At 43.0% G+C, this 18,456-nt stretch overlaps 2 protein-coding genes across 2 annotated transcripts; both read left to right on the forward strand.

The window, feature by feature from the left end:
- The first annotated feature begins 9,324 nt into the window (after positions 1–9,324).
- LOC119703711 (synapsin-1-like) lies at positions 9,325–14,235 on the forward strand. The gene is made up of 4 exons (XM_038143882.1): positions 9,325–9,328; positions 11,508–12,710; positions 13,281–13,394; positions 13,774–14,235. The coding sequence occupies exons 1-2, from the start codon at positions 9,325–9,327 to the stop codon at positions 12,464–12,466; spliced, it is 963 nt and encodes a 320-aa protein (XP_037999810.1). The 3' UTR covers positions 12,467–12,710; positions 13,281–13,394; positions 13,774–14,235.
- TMSB4X (thymosin beta 4 X-linked) lies at positions 12,572–14,235 on the forward strand. Its single transcript, XM_038137233.1, has 3 exons — positions 12,572–12,710; positions 13,281–13,394; positions 13,774–14,235. The coding sequence occupies exons 2-3, from the start codon at positions 13,295–13,297 to the stop codon at positions 13,806–13,808; spliced, it is 135 nt and encodes a 44-aa protein (XP_037993161.1). The 5' UTR covers positions 12,572–12,710; positions 13,281–13,294; the 3' UTR covers positions 13,809–14,235.
- Positions 14,236–18,456: the final 4,221 nt, after the last annotated feature.

An 18,456-nucleotide genomic window follows, 5' to 3' on the forward strand; every position in this document is an offset into this window, starting at 1 on the left:
GACTACAAAGAGCAGGCACTAGCACATGCTGCACCTCTGCTCTGCAAAGGGCCAGGTGACATCACAAGTGGAGGACAGAAGGGTTTGGTGTCCCCCTGAGCACCTGTGGAAGGCACCACGTGTGGGAGATGCCTCTGGTCCCTCCCTAGTCTAATCCCAGAAACACAACTACAAGCAGACTGCATCTTCCCCTGCAGCTTCCTGAGCTCCCCTTTTAGGCTTCAGGACAAGTATGGTAGCAGTAAGGCAAATTTGGCTCTTTACCCTGCTCTCCAGGCTGCATACTGAAATGTTCAGTGAAGCATTGCCTATGTTTGGCATCTGGATTACGGCAGGCTGGATTTCATCCATCTGATGCTGATGATGTATTTGGAAAACCTCAGAGGAGCACTGATATTATGCAACCGCATGAGTACTTTAATACATCATTTGGAAAGTGGCAGATTTATATAAAGTATTTAAGATGCTGAAAGAAAAATTATCCCAAATACCCATTTATATATACAAAGTCATTTTACAGTGTCTCTTGAAATCTTGCCCCCAAAAAAAAAAAAAGCTTGGGTCAAAACTTTGTGTCAGAAAATAATTAATCAGTTCTCTGAGGTAGACTGATCAGTCTCACTCTTTACTTCATTCTTTCTCCATTACCAAATCCCTCCTTAATCTTTCATTTCTTTCCTTCGCCCATTAATTGAAAACAGTAGTTTTCTCTCCATGAGATAGTTTTGACAAGAAGTATCAAAAGTAAATGATGTCCCCATCTGATGTCCCCATCTCAGCTGATATTGCACACCCTCAGCCCTCCTTATAGTCTGGGGATAGTAGGGGGTGGCCACAAAATTGACCTATTTTGGCACCAAACCACAGGACAAAGACAAATGCTAATGGCATACTAATTTAGACAATACCCATAGCATATCTTAGCTGGCACAAAATAAATAATGGACTCTCCTAAGGTTTTAAATTCAAGGTGAGTTACTGTGGATGTGGGGGGCAGATGGGCAACTACCCAGATTAATAGGCATACATGACTTTTTATGCTGGCTGACTTTCTGTGTTATCTTTCCCAAATCAAAAGGGACTTTGGATATTTGAAAGATTCAGTGGCTGAAATAAAAAGAGCAGTCCTATATGTAACTTCTTTGTCTGTGTCTAGTTTCAATTATTAAAGGCAAAGTATAATCAAACTGCTGAGCTTCAAAAAATTGCCCAAAGCATAATGACATAGGATAGCTCATTTTGAGCAATCCATTCATAAGTGCATTAATATAACTCATGCCCAGCTCCACTTGGCCTTACCTCAGCAAAACAGTATCCCCTGCAAACACCAACTCTCTGTTTCATGGTATTATTTATTTTCTCCCTACCTGTGGTTTTTTTTGCTAGGCATTACTATTAAAAGCATGATTGTAGAGCTGGTGAAAAGAAAATGCAGATTTAAAGAAGGAGGACTGGTTTGAATTGCAATAAAGATCACTTGCTGCCATTTTCCATTTCATTCAGAAGCTCTAGAAAGGGAAACAATACACAGGAGCCAATGACTAATACAAAAGTAATCAATAAGTCTGAAAACTTCATCAAGCCATTAAATGAATGACTAGTTAGCTCATCTGGGACAACTGCCGAAGCATTCAGTAGCAATAATATCACTCTGGCTAGACAAGCAAGGTGGCACCACTGGTGTGACTGGTGGCACCACGTGGTCACCATGCTTTGCTCTGTTCTCTGCCTAGAAAACAGAGAGGCAGTCTCAAAAGCCATGACAAATACCCATCTCAATGGAACCTGGATGGGCTACACTGGTTACTCTCAAAAGAAGACAATAAAAAGCATCCTGATGAAGATTTAATAAAGGTAATGAAGGACACATAGAGAATAACTGGAGATATCTGTTTATCACTTGCCCTCATAGCAAAAGCAGATCTCCAGTGAGAGTGGAACACCACACATCTACTGTTGGTAAAGAGATTTCTCATACAACTAAAAGTTAACTATGTGAATTCCCACTAGGTATCAAGGAGAAGAGTTTGGTAAAGCTCATGAAAAGTGCTATGAAACAAATGCTCAGTTGTGGTCGGTTCTCCTGAAGGAGTATAAAGCCTCATGCCTCACTCTAATTCACAGGGGGCTTCTCACATCAATAATGCAGAAGCATCCATATCTCAGTCTTTGCATGGGCCCTTGCAACTCTGCCATATTGATCACTTACTGTACTCAGACCTAAATATTTACCTTCAGCCTATTTTCCAGCTTTTTCTAATCTATGGCACTATTTTTTCCTCACTGAGTTCAGAGTCCCCATAAAATATGTTTCCCGTAAGTTTTTTGGGGTTTTTAAAATCAAGCTATTCTTTTTTAATCTCTGTTCTACTAGGCCTTGCATTCTAATGTCTTAGGCAGTATCATCTTTATATTTTCCAGAAGTAATATTAACACAGAATATTTTCTGAGCATATGTTAGAACTCCAATTACAGTTCAGCTAATGAAAGCCATACAAATGTTCAATTAGATAAAACATATGCAGTGCAGTCTACCCACCAAAGTACTTGCCCAGCAGTCGACTGTAATGAGATTATGTGGATTCCTATCAGTTCTGCTTCTTCAAAGATTTTGGGGTGAGTTACTGACTTAGAATATTGAAAATTAAATTGAAAACAAGTGAGTGCTCATCTCTCTGACTGCAGGTTGTTCATCACTGGGTCCCTCATTCTTACCAAGAATAGGAAGCTGAAAAGCCTCAGCATTTCCTCTTGACTAACTCCCTTCATACTTCTTGCTCGTCCTCTCTTCCCTAAGGAAGGAAAAACACCCTAAATTGTACGGTTTCATCTTTGCCTCTGTTGATTTTAGCTTTTAAAAATGGACAAAACTAGTCTTTAAAATCTTTGTTTCATCTTCAAAATAAATTGTCTTATTTTCCAAATACAGTATAAACAGCAGCAATTGGCAAAGCCAGCAAATCCAAAGCAAGTTATTTATGGAGCACATAACCGTGGAGTTGGAATCCCATATGCTGTAGATGGATGGGGATGCTGAAGCAATTGTGCCCAGTGGTATGGGCTCAAGAAAGATGTTTGAACAAAAAAACAACAGACTCTTTCACTTCTTCTTGAAATATTCTATGGATTAAATGAGACAGACAACTAAGTACCATCCTCCTGCTATCAAAGAGTGGCATTCCTATTTTTCTGATAACCTTGTATTACTCTGGGAGAGGAGATATAATTTTAGAAAAAAAAGCATACTACCTAGTTATTAGTACTCCCTTAATGGTCAGAGCCTTCCTCACGGCAGTGTGTTGGAGTTGCAAACGCAGAACAAAAATATGAGTTTAGACTCACTGCAGAACTGGAACAGTCATTTCCTTCACCAGCAAGTGATAAATGAAGTTCTTGCTATGACTCTGCCCCAGGATCAGCAGGAGAGAATCTCATTAGACCACTGTAATTCATTACTCACTCCGTAATGAAATCACCCCACATTTACAGAGTCCTAGTCCCTCACTCTTTTGAAGAATTTGAAGCAAATTTGAGATTTTTTGACTTCATAACAAAGATGGTGGTAGTTGTAAGCTGCATGTGAACAACAATTTTGTGCATGAACCCACTGCAGGGCTGTGTTTAAATTCAGTATCTTCTTTTAATGGGTGAAAATGTGTGGCTCAGAGGATGCTCCTGGGATCCAGATCGGAGACCTGAGCAATCTGTGGGCTGTGCAGTGTACAGTTCTACCCCCCAGTGCTAAAGAGAGGTGGGATGCTCCAGGATGATGAAGCTTTTCAGGAAATCCATTTTGGCTGAGGACCCTGAACTTTTTCCTCTTAAATAATTTTGCCCATGCCAGTAACATATCCAAATAGGAAAGATTCTCCATTACCTTTGCTGCTTTGGTTTGGGGTGCGTGAACTGGATGTGCAACGTTAACTCTTACAGCCTGGGTAGGGTAAACCTTTCAGCAAGGTAAAAACTGTTAATGTGAATGACCCTCAGGCTAAGAGATATAACTAAAACATTGAGTCAATATAGCATAATGCAACATAATATTGTAGGTATACTACATGATCATATTATATTAAAAATGCACTCTATATTATGCTGCATTTCATGTTGTATATGTATTACATATTCCATATTCCACATTCTATGTTCTGTATTACATTTTTTATATATATATATATATATATATATATATATCATATGTATGGTATTTTGTACTATACATATTATACATTATACATATACATATATATACATACACACACACACACACACATATACATATATATGCTGTAGGTACATATATATAAGGATCATCATCACCACAATCTCTGGCCACATTCCCACAGAAATGGTAGAAACAAACATATTTTTGAGGAGTCAGGGCTCTGGTGTAAGTTAGTCATGGTCTGATCAAACACTAAGGAATTCTGGAGTGATGTAATTTCCAGATCTTGGATAAACTTAGTCAAGAGCAAAGCACTGGGTTCTCAAAGTAGCTTATGTGCCTGCTTCAGGACACGTATGGATCATTTCTGCTGAAGCTGACCTTCAGCGTCTAAAGCCTGTGTTTTCTTGAATACTGATGTTCAATCTGTGCAAACCCATGGCAATCCCCAGTAAAATTTGAACCCTACAGTATATGCATATATAATTGCATTCCCTCCAAAGAACCAACGTTAGGACTAAGCAATGGCTTAACACCAGCAGATGCAGTGTAAAGGTTATTGTGGGAAAATGATCCCTTAAGGAACTTGAGGGTGTGTCTAAATGAACAGAATTAACATCTATGCTGAGTGTGTATTGCTGAGAGAGAAATGAAACTTTCCATCTAGTACACGTCTCCCTCCAGCTGTCCTGTTCAGGCATGGCTCGATTTTAGACCTGGATTCTTGGAATATTTTGGCTATTATGACAAGCATTGCGGATGTGTAGCATTAAAAGTGTGTGTCGATACAAACCACAGCCCACTGGTGGCAGCAGCTCGTCAAGAGTGGACAAACGCTGCTTGAGCAGCAGGGGGTCTGCAAGCCAACACGTCGTTTGTGGGCAGAGACAGCCACCTCTCACATCTAGTCCAGTCTACGGAGATGCTCCTCTTTCTTATTCCAGAATGTGCATTTCATGAAGACCACTACTGTGAAATAAAACTTAAATTAAAAGTGAGGGAGACAATCGTCCAAATGCCACGAGTCTATGACTTGAGATGCACTCCCTTTGTTACCATCTCCAGTTTCACATCTGTTCTGTATAAGGCACAGTGAGTAACCACAAGGAGTAACTGTGATAAATGGAAGTTGGACCCTTATAAAATTGCAAACGACCATGGTCTCAAAAAAAAATGCGACCTACACATTTTTATTCTTTCTCCTTCTGTGTGATAGCTTGCATACAGGTTCAAGGTAGCTGTACACCTTTCTGCATAAATGAGCTCTGCCTGCCTGCCTGCCTGCAGTGACATATTTTGGCAACAATCCCCTATGTCAATATGTATTAGTGTTGCTGTTGTTGTTTTTCATGTGTGTAGTAACTTCCTACCAACCTTAACACATGCCAGGGAATGCTTTTGTTTCTGTTAAGACATAAACAAACTTGTATCTAAGATAATGAGCATAGGGTGAAACTTGAGATGCCACAGACCCTGTTATCACCAGAAGCTCTGAGTAAAGCTGAAGGTTCCTCTTCTTGCAAGCGAAAATGGACACTGCTCCGCTGCTCCATCTGTTCCCACCACTACTTTTTCTGCCATCAACCATGTCTGTGGGTGTATATATCTAAGCCTGACACTTTAAAAACAAAAATCACAAGCTTTGTCAATTTTTAATCTCTAGCACTGGTCCATACCTTTCTGTGTGGAATAACCTGAACACTCCTATGGGCAAAGTGGTGCATTCCTGAGCCCCCTGCCAGTTGGTCTTAATGACCTCAAGAGCAAAACTAGTCCAGGTGAGATTATTTGAAAAAGTGAGATAGTGATATAGTCTGAGAAAATTCTTACTACCTACCAAGCACAGGGTCCTTTTCAACCCACACAACCTGCATGTGTGACTTTGCTACAACAGATGTCCCTGCCAGTCCGCACCTCTGTTTACACTTAGACATTGTAATTCCCCTCCAATTTAAAAAGAAAAATGTGAGAGAAAAAGACCCGCAAGTTTCAGGAACTGCGTGGGGGCCAAGGACACATTTGTCAGGTGATAAGAGAGCTGTGAGATGAGAGATGCTGTGAGAGCTAGGCCTTTCATCTTTAAGAAGGTTTACCGGCAAAACACACACACGCACGCACGCATGCACACGCACATGCACACACATGCCTAGGCTGTGATACCGGTGGAATAGACAACTAAAATCCAGGATTGTGGCAGTTACAAGAAGCACTTCTTCTGCCTTGCTTTTTACAAACTGGCACTATAAAGAAAGCATCACATCAAGAAAGTTTAAATGACTGGAAGTGCTCTACCTCAAGAGCTTCATCCCTCACTCCTGACTCTGGTGTCAGATTGAATGTCAAGGATGTGAAACAGGTTTTGAGCAAACCTCCCAGCTATTTTTATATCTTGTTGGGTGGCAAATTTAGTTTCTTCTATTTTCTTTTTTTCTTTCTTTTCTCCTAAAATTAAATTAAGGAGGGAGTAGTGTTGAAAAATAAATAGGTTAGATTGGTAAACCCACATGTAAACTTTGACAAATCTCACCTGCCTACAACCTTACAAGAGACAAAAGGTTGTTGCACTTACATGGGTTTGGGAAGCCAAAAACAGAAAGCTTGATAGCTGAATATGCTTAAGATGGTTTTAAAGCAAATGCCTCAGATATGGCTAGCAGCATTCAGCACAAGTGGTAAAATCCACCCAAGAAAATCAACATAAAGCAATAAACCTGGGGTGAGTTCCAAGCTGCTACTAGTTTAAAGCCAGCTCAGAGATAACCATGTACAGAGCACATAGCACAGGTGTGGCCTCACAGATAGTGCCATTTTCCAAGCTAAATAAATAAGTCCTTCCGTGTGCTCATGCACAGTGACTTACACTGCTCTTCTGTGTAATGCCAACTTGTCATAAGAATGTTGGTTGTGGAGGGAGGGAGCCCCACTTTGGAATGACGTAATTCAACTTATTGCTGATGCTGGGTTCATTTTATCACTCTGAAACTCATCCAAGAGTACAGTATGCAATGTGGGTATCTTGGGGATGATCTCTGACGGGTATTTCCTTATTTCTGTGCTGTTTCTTAAGAACAAGTCGACTGGCAATCCTCAAGGGGACTGCCAAAGCCCATACAATAGCCTAGGGAATTTGACGCTATTAGTCATTGTTTAGTTCTGAGTGTTTACTTCTGTCATTCCTTTTTCAATGGAAAGCTGATTAGAATAGCTGACTTGTCTTTTGTATGTTGAATGGACACCACAGTATTTTGAATGCCTATCTAGCTTTACCTTTGCATTGAAAGAAACTCATACTGATGGCATAAAAATCCAGTCTTTTCATTTGCCTGAGATTTCTGTTTGCAATCTCTATTGACACCCATACACATGCCATAAAATTAGCACTTTTGTTCAGGAGAAACCCAGCATTGCAGGAACAAGGGGATGCTGAGCTGCACTAGGAGAAATGATTCATCGTGTTTTTGTGATGCATAATGCTGATATTGTCATTTACAACTTTCAAAATTATGGTTTTTTACTCATATAAATGAGAGGAAAGCTGCTGCAAAATTCAGAGTGATAGCAAGCACTCGTGAAACTTTGGCACAGAGATGTTTCTATTCAAGCAGGAGATATGCTAAGGTATTGTTTTCAGTTCACTCAGGTACTTTGCAACTCAATCACTGTTTCTAGAGATAGCTTTCAAACATATTGTTTACATATAGAATCATACAATAACTGAAGTAGGAAAAGACCTGTAAGATCGTGAAATCCAATCATTAACCCAGCACTGCCAATTCCACTGCTAAACCATGTACCTACCTGCCCTGTGTGAAAAACACAAGACAAGTAACTGGAAGTTTGGTGGTTCCCTGCAAACTTACAGATATCCCTTTGAAACATACCTCTCTTGCTTCTTTTCCATTTATTAGAAATTTCAGAGTATGATGGCAATAAATTCTTAGCATCCCTGAAAAGCCAGAAATGACAGCTGAAGGCCCCCTCACCTTGTTTGCTTTGTTATTGATGGCATGCAGGCAGAGTTCCACTTGCAGTATTTGAATAGCCTGGCTTCCAAACTGTTGCATTGTCACAGCTTTTCGTGTGCATTAAAGAAAGGCTCAGCACTCTTCATTTATTGTTTATGGGTATAGCAAGGCAGGGAAAACAGAGTCAGGCAGATTGGTGTGGGAGAGGAGCATCTGCTACTGGAGGGTATTTAGCTTCCTGTGCAGCAATCCGAGCTTCCCAGCCTGGCTTCTCTTTTCTTCTCCCTCTACTTTCTGAAAGTCATGACCTGTTGCAAAGTTCCCCTTTTGTCAAGCACTGTAAAAAAGGAAATGGCACTTTTTGTAAAGCCAATTAGCACCAGAACCTGTCCAGCTACGACAAGCATTTTGTAATCCCTCTTCTGAAATCGAGTGGTGGGGGGATGGGAAGGTTCTCCTTTTAAAAACGTTGCTCCATGAATCAATTACCCTTTTTTAATTGTGATTGTCGGTAGCAATTTGTGGAATGTGGCACACCACAAATATTGTGCTCTGGTGTTTGAACAACTGAACACCCAAGCCCTGATGTCACTGTCAACACCCCGCTGCTGTTGGCAGGGAGGCAGTGCAGAAAGCGAGTGCCCAAAGGGATTGTCTCTTCACTTACACTCTCGGGCTCTCTGCCAGCTCCTGTTTCCTCTAGCAGTATATGGAGTGAGAGAAAGCATCCTCTCTCAGAGAGTCAAGCATGTGAAAAGAAGATTTCACATGTGAAACTGAGACCTGGAAAACAATCACTTGGCTTCCCTTTCTTTAATTTATTTCCCATATGATGGAGAAAATTGCATAGAGTTTATTTTTAGATTACTAGTCATTTTATGTGACTAGAATCCCATTTTGAATAATAAATTGAGGTGAGAATTAACCTTGGGAGCTTTTTCACATAGGTGTTGCATGCTCCTTTACTTTTTTTTCTTTTTTTAATAAATGTGTAAACTCTATGGCAGAATAAGCATAAGGTTAGAAGATTTGTGCTCCTGATCATGTTTCAAAACATTCTTCAGACAGAGTTCAAGGAAAAGTCCACTGAAGTGAGTTTGAGATACAGATACTTCCACTGACAGCTGCTAATGTCTGATTAAGCCCCCGTTCCACAGCCTTGAGCAAGTCTCACATCACATTTAAGCAAAGAGGATGAGTATGTACTTACCTGAAGAAATGCTCATGTTTTTTTATAAGGCTTCAAATTTGAACATACAAATGAGATGCAAGAACTATGGTTTAGCAGTCACTACCTTTCCTGCAATGCGAATTTCATAGAAGGCAAGAAAAAGCTTGCTGCCTGGTCCTAGTTCATCCCTTCAAGGTGTTAGCGGCAAACTGTTAGCAAGGGTCCAATTTCCTCCTTGCAAATGGAATCACCAATGTGCTGAAAAGTGCTTTCCTTTAGCATGCAAATGACTGATAGAGTGCATGTCTAGCAGGGTACTACAATATCAAATATGAGTTGACTTTTTCAACTGATTTGTTGAATTGTTTTTAATAATCACAGGAATAAACTGCTGACACAAAACTCAATAAAGCACTAAAAAAAATAAATTATCAGCTCATTAATATCCCAACTAAAAATTCCTAAGCTAGCTATCCTTTACAAATCATGGCCTCAGACATTTCTTGAGGATGTCAGCTCTATCCCATCTAAGTGCGCTTTGTTGTCCTCAGAAGTTACTTAACAAGTGACAGTTTTGCATGAACACGCATCTTCCTTGCATTCTCCAAATAATAACAAACATAAGCAAACATAAAAGGACAAGGAGAGGTGCAATTTCTCTAGCCACACCGCTAATGCAAACCATTATGGAGAGCATTTAATTCTACAGAAATTGGCTGACCTCTTGCCACCAAAATGCAACAACACTCATTTTGCTTCACCAGAACAACCCTGCCTTCATATGGAATGTACATGTAACATTACTAAGGTAGTGTGACTACCTCAGTATTACTCCACCAGAAAAAAAAGGCATAGGAAGGCAAAAAAACAGCAACAGTGTAAAATTTTTGTCACTGTATCTCAGAAATATAATTGAATCTAAGCTCAGCACTGGAGTCTGGTTTGTAGATAGCAACAAAGCTCCATCTAAGGCTGTGGTTTACACTGATTTAGGGGATCCATGGCTCTGTCCCAAAATGAGTAGAAGAAAAGAAGGCGATGTTGCTACTGGACAAGCAGTTTCTGAAAAAAAGCCAGACCCCAGTCATACAAACATTCACTCTTCTTTAATTTCAGGAGAACATTTCCTGCAGTTAAGTCAGGGGAATACTGACTTAGACAAATCTGTGAGAAGTTAGAGAATTCATAGAGGAGAACAATTCTAAAGAATATTTATATTACATTTACTCTCACTTAAAAATCAGGAAAATCTTTGGCAAAACTGAAAAGGCTGGGTCTGTAACATCACTGGAGATGCTTATGAACTGATCATCAGGGAAATTTCACAATTCCTAGTCATGAGGTTCAATGCCCAAAGCATCAAAACAGTAAACTGCCATTACCTCATTTTACAGAACTTGTTCAAAAGCTAGCACAGTTAGCTGGTATCCAACACAGAAAATCCCTTGGGAACATTTTTAATGCCAATTATTATGAAAATAGGTAAATAGCCCAAATTTATATGATCTATTCCTGGTCCTTGCTTTCTTGAGAGGTTCTTTTGGCCTTCAGTCTTGCACAGTTCCTGACTTACACCACGTTCATCTCAGTTTTGAAGGTGTTCATGCACTGCAGGAGGAAGCTAGACTTTATACACCACATCTCCAAATGCAGTGGAGCTCGAATTTAGGAAGACTGTGGGCTGACTGGAAATCCTGGTTTACTATAGAAAGTATTGTTGGGATTGCCATGGGGACAAGATTTTACCTCCTCAAAAATACAGCTCTGGAAATGCTTTGAAAAATAGCCAACCAAGGGGGAGAGGACAACCATGAAACAGAGAAAGCAGCATCCCCCGGGATTTTACTGAAATGTATTTACAGTTCTTGCATGTATTAATACTGTTTGTGACTCAGGGCTTTTAATTCAGCATCAATCACACTCGCATCAAATACCCTGCTGGAGGGCAAGGAGCAGGGAGCAATACGCTCCGTGGTTTCCTTTCAGGTACACCAGAAGAAATGAAATGAATTCTCACATGCCTGCTCCTCAGACCTCGAAAGCGAGCGTGCCTTTGCTCCCGTGCAGGGCTGCTGCCAGACAAAGGCGCAGAGATTTCCCCGTCTCCCTGTCAGTCAGCCTCATGCACACGCACACATACTCCCCCCGGCGTCTCTCGGCTCTTTCACGTGAATACTTCAGTAATTTGCCAATGCCGTGTTTGCAGAAACAGGAATCACGCGTCCCGTACACTCCCTGCTTCTTCCCCCTCCCCTACAGCAGCTGCCCACCGCGACAGATGATGCTGCGGCTGGGAGCGATTGCTGCTCGGGGCTGCCTGTCTCAATCCCCCGAGCCGAGGGAACCGCTGGGCACATCTGGAACACCGCAGCGGGGGCAGGCAGCAGCCCAGACCCAGCCGAGGGCCCCCACAGCCCCGTCCTCGGCCCCAGCCCTGTTTCCCTCCGGCCACAGGCTGACTGGGCCGGGCGGGCGGTGCCAGGCCGGGGCCGCCCCGCTGCTCGGGAGCAGGGCTGGGAGGCAGGGCCCGGCGGCATCTGGCCAGAGCCATTGTCTGCTGGCCCGGCACCAAAGCCTGGCCTGGGGGCGTTGTGGGGTGGCTCCCTTCTTCCACTGCAGCAGGGGTGCAGCGACATCAGCAATGGGATTTTGCTGTCCCTGCATCGGGATGCAAAGGCAGCGGGGGGTTGGGGGCGCGCCGGCGACAGCTCCCGGAGCTCTGAAGGGACGAGGGTTTCGGCTTTTCCTTCCAAATGCCGACATTTGAGTAACGTTATCAGCGAGATGATATTGCTCAACCAGGAGAGCGTCACGCAGGGACGTGGAGCACAGCCACCGCCCGGCTCCAGCCAAGCACAGCCCTCCGCCGCCGCGGGAGGCGGCCGGCGGCTGCCCCTGCCCTGGCCGCGGTCCCTGCCTCTGTCCCGGGCTCAGCCCCCGGCCCGGCCCGCCCCGGACACGCAGCAGCCCCGGGACGCGGGCCCGGGAGCCAGGGGCAGTGGCCGCCCCTCCCGGCCCGTCCTGGGGCTGTCTCCCGTCGGTCGGGGCCGGGGCAGGGACCGAGGAGACTGGGGCGATGCTCGGCTACGAGCCGAGCTGAAAGCTGTGCTTGTGTGCTTGTCTGTGTGTGTGTGTCTGTGTGCGTGTGTGTGTCTGCGTGTGTAGCTTTGTGTGCGCGTACGCGTGTGCGCGGGGAGGAGAAGGGCTGGGCGAAGAAGGAGGGGGAGGAAGCAAGGGGGGAAAGAAGAAAAGAGAGAGAGAAAAACGCGGAAAGCGGCAAAAATGACATCACCTCATTTGCATAGGCGCGGGGATAAAACCGCCCCGCCAGCGAGCGCCCTTTATACTGGCGTGCGGAGCGGCGGCAGCAGCGAGCGGCGGGACTGAGCATCACCGCGCGGCGACACCGGTGGGTCCCGCCGCACCCCCAGCCACCCCCCCGGGTCCCTCAGCACAGGCAACATGAACCTGGCACCCCTGCCGGGGGGGGACCGCGGGCAGGGCAGGGCGCGGGGGCTTTTGGCCGGGGGGGTGGGAGGGAGGCGAGGAGGAAGGGGGGCTATTGTCCGCGTGGGGCATTGTCTAAGGGCGCGCTGCTGCAGGGCGGTGGCGTGCGAGGCGCAAGGCGGCTTTGTTGCCGTCTCCGGGCTGTATTTTTTAATTACTCTTCCCTTAACGAGTTAAAAACGCGGTCAGCGCCGGGTGCGTCCCCCCTATTGTACTCCGCAGCGCGCAGACAGTGGCACCAGCCCCCGGTGGAGGCTGGCGGCGAACCGCAACGCTTGGGATGCTGGATTATACAGACGCTTCCCAAAAATTAGTATTATTTTTGAATATGTCGGGGGTGAAGCGTTTAACTCGCAGCGAGCTTGAGCGTGCGGCTCCCGCGGGTCCCCGCGCTGGGTGCGGCGGGCGCGGCCCCGCGGGGGCGCCGGGCAGCCCTGGCCGGGGGTAACGGGCTCTTCCCCTCCGTGCGCAGAGACACCTGCCAACATGTCCGACAAACCAGACATGGCTGAGATCGAGAAATTTGACAAGTCCAAATTGAAGAAGACAGAGACGCAAGAGAAAAATCCGCTGCCTTCAAAAGAAAGTGAGTGAGGGCAGGCGGCAGGGAGGAGCAGGCGCGGAGGGAGGGAGGGAGGGAGTCAGGCAAGGAAGGAGGGAGACGGGCAGGGAGGGAGGGAGGAAAGGATGGAGGGGGGGAGGCGGGAGGAGACAAAGAGGGGCGGCAGGCGGGAGCCGGGGTGCGGCGGGTGGAGGGTGGATACACGGCTGTGTCTGTGCTAGACAGCAAAAACCTGAACCCACCGCCTAACAGCGCTTAATTTACAATTACCTACACCCTGGTTTGATCTGTAGCTAAAAATGTACATTTATTTTAGTAGTTTATAGCAATTGTCATGTGAATGCATATCAGGTTCTCGGTTTTCATTTTGTTTTCTCCTTTTCTGCTTTTTCCCCCCTTTTAGCAATTGAACAGGAGAAGCAAGCGGGTGAATCGTAATGAAATCTGCCCTTCCAAATTATGCACTGTACATTCCACAAGCATTGCCTTCTTATTTTACTTCTTTTAGCTGTTTAACTTTGTTAAGATGCAAAGAGGTTGGATAAAGTTTAAAATGACTGTACTGCCCCTTTCACATCAAAAGAATAGAGAGAACTACTGACACTGAATGAAGGCGCTGCCTTTCCCTCTGCCTGTCTGGCTTTGGTCCTGGTGGCATGAAAGAGCTTGCATGTTGATGAAAGAAGAACTTGGGTGGGACTACAGTAAACTAGAGTAACACACGAATAAATGCAAAGCTGTACCAAGGTCCTGCGAGCTGTAAAATGCAGTTAATCGAGTGCCATTTTTTTTTTTTTGTTCAAATGATTTTAATTATTGGAATGCACAATTTTTTTAATATGCAAATAAAATGTTTTAAAACCTGGATGGTATTTATGTCCTCTATTTGGAGAACTGTATCAATGGATAAGAAGCATAAGAGCCTGAGACACAGGATACAATAACACCTTTGGAGATGCCTCAAACATCAGTCACCATTCTCATTTTTTTCAATATGTGTGCTCACCAACACATAAACTTTTGATCCTCGAAGCTAGATTTTAGACAGATTTCAGTAAAAAATTGCATATCTTATAATTTGTCACCATGTGAGTATATTTCTTTAAGTATTTATTTTATATAGAGATTGATAAAGGGAAAAAAATCGGGCAGCATTTATTGCTTTGCCCCACCCATAGCACAGCTCTTTTACTAAGAACCATTCTGTACTGTTGCAGAGATTCAGCCCCGGTTGTATAAACCCCTAATTAGTTTGTTTAATAATTAAAGGTTGTTATTTTGATACGGTATTTAAAGGAAGTTGTAACTTGAATTTTGAGTCCGAGGTTGAAACAAGCTTTTTAGTTTCCTAAAGCGTTTGTTGGTTGGTGTCCCATAGAAATAAAAATAATTTTGCTACTATGTTGCTCATGTTTTGAACAACATCTTGTAACAGTCTCCTTGATCCTAAGAACTGATTTCAAAGTTTATAAAGCTACAGTCTTCTTAAAAATTCAAAATGGACCATTTGGGGATAAAAACATTTGTGGCAACTTGTAAAATAAAGATCATAATAAATCTGGCATGCAAACATCCACACTCCATTGCTGGTTTACAGCAATTCTTTCAGGCCTGGGATGGGTTTTTGGTTATTTTTCTTCAAATGACTGCGGGTAAAACCTGTGATCCAGGGAGATCAGTAGGAGTTGTCTTTAGTAGTCATGAATTTCATCAAAATGGAGTGAGTAATGAACATTCTGGGAAACAAAAATGCTGTCAGATAACCTGTAGGAGGGTGGTGAGCATGCTTCTGCAGTGCCTTAGTTTTATCTTATGGATTTGAGGCTGCATTAATTTCAGCCAGTTCTATAAAGCAAAATTAGTCCCTCTGGGGAAGCTTGAGTTTTGCTGAGGCTGCTGACTTGGTGGGGTCACACAGACTTGGGGTGTCATCCTATCACTGCTTCCTAAAAGCATCTGACTGCAAACAGTCCTTGGTTTTACACCACTGAGGGCAGTGGGGCTCCTCTCCTTGGAGATTTGGTGGATGTCTGTGCTTCTGGAGAAGATGGGAGCCAGACGAGTGCCACATGTTTGTAGGCACAGTCCCCAGCCCCCCAGCAGGGGAAAACTTGCAGAATTGAGCGTTTAATAAGAATCTTCGTTCAGGCTTGAGATTTTTTGATGCAGTCCATGGGAAAATTTGGGAAGTCCCGGTGTCATACAAGGACCTTCACACTAATTTAAGGTGATGAGTCCAGGAAGGAAATGAACCATTTCTTGTGCTTGTTTAAGCTCTGATTTTATTCCCCACGTATAATGGGAAAGATGGGAAACTTACAAGCTGAGTTTCTGAAAAGTCAATTAATCAACTCGCAGCTACCGATCATAATCAGGTAGCATGGGATGTGACACCGCTTGGTGCAGAAGCGTACAGTGTGAGCTGCACGTGCGCAGAGGAGTAGAAGCGAGCGCTTGGGAAAAAACCAGCAAGGTATTTCTGAGGGAGGCAAAGCATGAGGTATACACAGCCCTGCATAAGTCAATGAAAGTGCATGCTGTAACACAGCAGAGTTCAGCAAAAATGTAATGAGTAATGAGGCCTATGACTTCAGAAATGCACATCCAAAGTGATCAGTGCTGGTCAAAGGGTACCAGCAACTGCAGCTTGAAGAGGTGAAGCTCAGATCTGTTTTCAGGAGATAAGGCACTAAGCCACCACTACTGTTATAGCTCTGTTTCTGCCATCAAGGACTGAACAAAATTACAAAATCAACTGTGAAGAAAACCTTCCAGGTCAAATTCAGAGATTACTGACTGGAGTCTATCATCCCCTGCTTTGCTCCTTGTTCAGCTCTTTTCATACATTCAGACAGAATTGTGGCAGGTCTTTGCCATGCTTTGCATAGGCAGTTACATCTGACACCTATTTCATGGCAATGCAATTGATGAGGTGAAACATGAAGGCTTGGAATCGATTGTAATACTCGGGACTGTGTTGGGTGTTGTTAATAAAATCAATTTCTTTAGCTGTCAGTCTACAAATTTTCATCAGCCACAAATTAACTAGAAAAAAAAATATACAGCCCAAAATCTAGTTATGAAAAAGGGTCACTAGAAAGAGAAACATATGGGTTTTGATCTCACACTCAGTGCAGGCACAGTCTGCCAGCCCTATGAGACTTATGGTGTCTGGTGTTGCTGCCTCCCCACCCCCAGCCAAGAGGCAGCTCTGCTGAGGTGATGTGGTGAGAAGCCCTGCCCTCCAATACTGAAGCAAATTCTTTCTTTCTCAGTATTTCTCAGAAGATTTTCTCTCCCTTTCATGCATGCCCCCAGATATCATTAACTATACATATACTGGACAGAAAGCATATGCTAACTGTATCCAAAATAGATCATTGTGGTATTAATTACAGAAATGTGGAGACTTCAATGTAAGCATTTTGGTTTTCTAGGCTATTTTTGTGCAATGTTGAATGTGTGATAAAACCCCACTTCCCCTAGTAACCCTTTACTTCCCTAGAAACAGTGTAGAAATGAGCAGTTCCTATTGTGTATTGCGATCATATATGGCTGCCACATACATCTGCTGCACAGCAGAATTTTATTAATAAGGAGCCCTGCGCTACTCCAAGCATCGCATAAAACACAATGAGCACATGATACAGTGTTCAGTGCAATAGTTCTACTGGGCTGATAATAAAATGGGCGTGAAGAAATAAAAAATGCAGCTCTTGCTTATTTGTTGATGTACAGGAGGATGACTATGCAAAGCAACCTATGTCAGGCTTGTCCCTCTGTGAGATCCTCTGATGCACCAGCTTTGTGCATTTTCAATTCAAGCAGGCAAGGCAATCAAAATCTAAAAAAACAGGCTATTTTGTTAATTCAGAGAAAAGGAATTGCAGACAACATTTATTTATTATTTGTATGCTGTCTGGCAGTTTCATTTGCTAGTGTTCCTGTGATATGGTGATTAAAAAAAAAAACACAAACAAACAGTGCACTTTGCCTTACACCTGTTTCAAAATTCTGTGGCTTAATGACAGGAGTCTATTTTTCTCTCTGTTTTCAGCTGAAGTTAATGACCTGAATTCCAATATTGCTTTTACCAGGTTTTAAAAATATCAGAACCGTCTCTGACTTCCTCTTCTTCCTGTTTAGAAAGAAAAAAATAAAAATTAAACATGGTGAGTTGTCAGAGATGCTTAATTTGCCTCTGGGTTAATGAGCTTTTAGCATATTGGGAGCAGAGCAAAGATAATTTTTTCTCCTGTTTCTACAGTCATGAGGATTACAACATCGCTTTTTCTCCTTGTAATCAAAAACTGGAGTTCTCAAGAGATTTTTCAGTCTCATGGAGCTTGGGCTTTATGAAAACTGTCAGGCACGACAAGATTCATACAATGTTATGGGAATTGGCAACTTGGAGGTTCTGCAACCACTGCTCCCTCACAGTAAGTGGATATTGATGGCTAAGCAGAGTCAAATATAGCCCTATAGCCTTAGTTTCAGGCCATAATATGTGAAGAATGGCATAGTGAGATGACTAAATATGGGTTGGTTTTTTTTTCCAATTCCTGTGACCTCAGGTTTTCTGATAGCTCTAGATTTATTTTTTGCCTAACACAGATTTTCCTTTCAGCAATATTTTGGAACTGAGTGAGTGGATTGACTCCAACTTAAAAACATTTCCAGCATTTGAACAGTCCCCAAATATTCACCATGTTCCCCATCAAAACATTGTCTTGAAAAAAAAAAATTCATCATTATACTGACCAAAGTCTTCTCAGTGATCAAGAAAATTTTTCCCACTATTGTAATTCTCATCATTTTATCTTTGGCATGTGGTAATGGGCTTGAAATTCGGGCCTGGAAAAAATCTCATGTGATTTTTTGACACTGCAGATTCTATAAACAGACACTTGCAGTGCTCTTTGTTTGCATGTTATCGTCAAATATTGAGTACAGTTACTACACTTAAAGATATGTTTGAAAATGGAAAAAAAAATCCCCTAAAATCAAAACAGCTCCCCCCAACAAATACCAAACCAGGAAGAGGAATACATTGTGTGTTCTATAATATCTGCCATGAGCAATTTAG

The sequence above is a fragment of the Motacilla alba genome, chromosome 1 (genome assembly GCF_015832195.1).
Source record: "Motacilla alba alba isolate MOTALB_02 chromosome 1, Motacilla_alba_V1.0_pri, whole genome shotgun sequence".
Taxonomy (NCBI): domain Eukaryota; kingdom Metazoa; phylum Chordata; class Aves; order Passeriformes; family Motacillidae; genus Motacilla; species Motacilla alba.

Bases quoted from the DNA above. Each gene is read 5' to 3' on its own strand.
- TMSB4X (XM_038137233.1), top strand. From the start codon at position 13,295: ATGTCCGACAAACCAGACATGGCTGAGATCGAGAAATTTGACAAGTCC. The intron at 13,395-13,773 runs GTGAGTGAGGGC...CCCCCCTTTTAG, and splicing joins TCCGCTGCCTTCAAAAGAAA to CAATTGAACAGGAGAAGCAA.